This window comes from Oratosquilla oratoria, chromosome 18 (genome assembly GCF_046742065.1).
Source record: "Oratosquilla oratoria isolate Oo_2021 chromosome 18, ASM4674206v1, whole genome shotgun sequence".
Lineage (NCBI taxonomy): Eukaryota > Metazoa > Arthropoda > Malacostraca > Stomatopoda > Squillidae > Oratosquilla > Oratosquilla oratoria.
The window spans coordinates 24978081-24980410 of record NC_134794.1 but is presented as its reverse complement, the minus strand read 5'-3'; the positions used below and the strand labels follow the sequence as shown (position 1 = coordinate 24980410).

At 44.0% G+C, this 2330-nt stretch overlaps 1 protein-coding gene across 1 annotated transcript in view; it reads left to right on the top strand.

The window, feature by feature from the left end:
* LOC143034789 (serine/threonine-protein kinase pim-3-like) overlaps positions 1-278 on the top strand; it is a 537-nt gene extending 259 nt beyond the window's left edge. Inside the window, exon 1 of the mRNA XM_076201136.1 lies at positions 1-278. This exon is cut by the window's left edge and continues 259 nt beyond it. Within this exon, the coding sequence (XP_076057251.1) occupies positions 1-278 (278 nt within the window).
* The last annotated feature ends 2052 nt before the right edge of the window (positions 279-2330 follow it).

Here is a 2330-nt window from a genome sequence, read left to right as displayed (position 1 = left end):
TGGAACTTATTCCGTCGTCCATGTCGTTGTACGATTATATAGAAAACGACAACGACCTATCGAATGTAGAAGTCCGAAGACTCTTCAAAAAGATTGTTACAACTATAAAAGGATGTTTTGAAGCCGCGGTCTCCCATAAAGATATCAAGCCAGAAAATATACTGCTCTTCAGGGACAAGAGTTCAGGCCAGCTTGATATCAAGGTAATCGACTTTGGTTGCGGAGAGCGCATTACGAGTTACAAAGGAACGGACACAGGCGGAACTCGAATTTACTAGCCTCCAGAATACATCAAAGGAGGCGAGTTCCTGCACATGCCCGCAACAGTCTGGAGCCTGGGCACTCTTCTTTACTACATGGTGTGCCGCCGTGATCCTTTCTACACAGACGCCTCCATATGTAGGGCCAGTCCGTCATTCCCGAAGAACGTTCCGAACGTCTGCCGGGACCTAATAATGCGATGCTTCGCAAAAGACCCTTGGGGCCGCCCATCACTCGACGGAATACTGTCCCATCAGTGGTTGGAGAATGAATCATCTTGCCTCTCCTTCGAAAAGGACGGAAAGACGGATTTCACTACCGAAGCGGAGCTCGAAACCGCTAACGTCGCCCGGAGAAATCCTAAAAGGAAAAAACGCCCGACGAAACCAGAAAACGTCTCTTTGACGACAAAGAAGAAAGGAAGGAAAAGAGACCATTCTGAAGAGGATGACATGCCTCGTGGGAGAAAGAGGCGATAAAAATGATAATGCGCCCACTACAGTAATGAGACGACGGCTTGAGAGTCTTTGGACTTGTGCCACAACGGCCATTGGAAAAAAAAGTATGTTGTTAAGAAAAAGAAGATCCCTAAGGAATAAGTTAAGTCGGTGCCAAGTCATTGGGAAAAAGTCTAAATCTGTTATGAGAAAAGCAGAGAAAAGGGAAAGCTGCAACATGTGACAAGATACAAGAACTTTCCAAAGATAAAAAGTGACAAGTTCAGAAATGGCGAACACATCATGCCCTTTAGAATTCTGTGGAAACTGATAATTGTCTGGTTCAGCCCAACCAACGCAAGACATCGTAAGAAAATGTGATTTCCATGAAGTTTGAATAAAGGGCATTGGTTCCTCAAACGGCAGAGGGTTTCCCTCAGCTGAATAAAAACGTTTGGCGATGCTTTCAATATACAAAAACCCGACCACCTATGTTCATAAAGGATCGCCGTCGTTTAGAGGCTCATTGAGATGGTGTTAACCCTTAAGCCTTGTTAAGATGGGGGTACTTTAGTAGCCGCAAGGGCTAGCGACTTGAAAACTACTCCTCTACTTGCACAGTGTAAACGGAAAGTTAGTTAACTTGCCTCAAAACTATCCTAGTGACAGCATTTACTTGATGGGGACGTCACCTTGCAGCTAGGACTAGCGGCTTCTAAATTAATCCCGTCTCAACGAGACTTTAAACAATGTAGTTCAATTCGATTAAATAAACACCTAAGCAAGATACTGTAATGCCTGCCATTTGTCTTATATTATCTGTTTATTCATTTGTTATTATTTGTCTGTTTATTATCATTTGCTTGATTTTCATTATTTATAATTCATCTGTCTGGGGTATTGGCTGCTCCCCGTCTGGGGTATTGGCTGCATGTTATTGTGAAAAAGTAGCATGCAGTTGATACTTTAGTGTCTATATGGGGTGCCCCTATGGACCAGAGCCACACATCATTTTGCTTGTGATAGAGGAAAACTGTACATAGAAAAATTATGACACTTTTATACTACGACTGTCCCCCCGTTATGCTGTCCCCCAACCCCTTGTTACTGTCCTGTACCATTTCTCTGAATATTCATTTCTTTTTTTCGCCTACCTACCCTGTGGTGGGGGAAAAGAATACTGCCACCAAGTACAGTATTTCCACTTGAGTCGTAGAAGGCGACAAAAAAAGGGACGGGGGATGGGATTAGGAGTCCTACTACCTGTAGCCCCGAAAGGGGGCATTCCTAAGAAAGAAAGTAAAGACATAAGAGGGTCTGGGAGCTTTCCAACCAGTACCCTAAGGTTTGGGTCTTTTAATGTGCGTGGATGTGGTACAAATGAGAGTAAAAGGGAAGAGATAGGTAGTATTTTTGTGAGAAAAAAGATGGATGTACTGGCTTTGAGTGAAACTAAAAATGAAAGGAAAGGGCAACTGTGAGTTTGGGAGTGTAGCTGGGAGGTACTCAGGAGTGAAGAGGGGACGAGGGAGAGAAGGGATGGCTATACAAGTAAGTGAAGAGATAGGTAAGCGGGTAGTAGAGTGGAAGGAGGTGTCATCAAGGTTGATGTGGATAAAGGCGAAGCTGGGA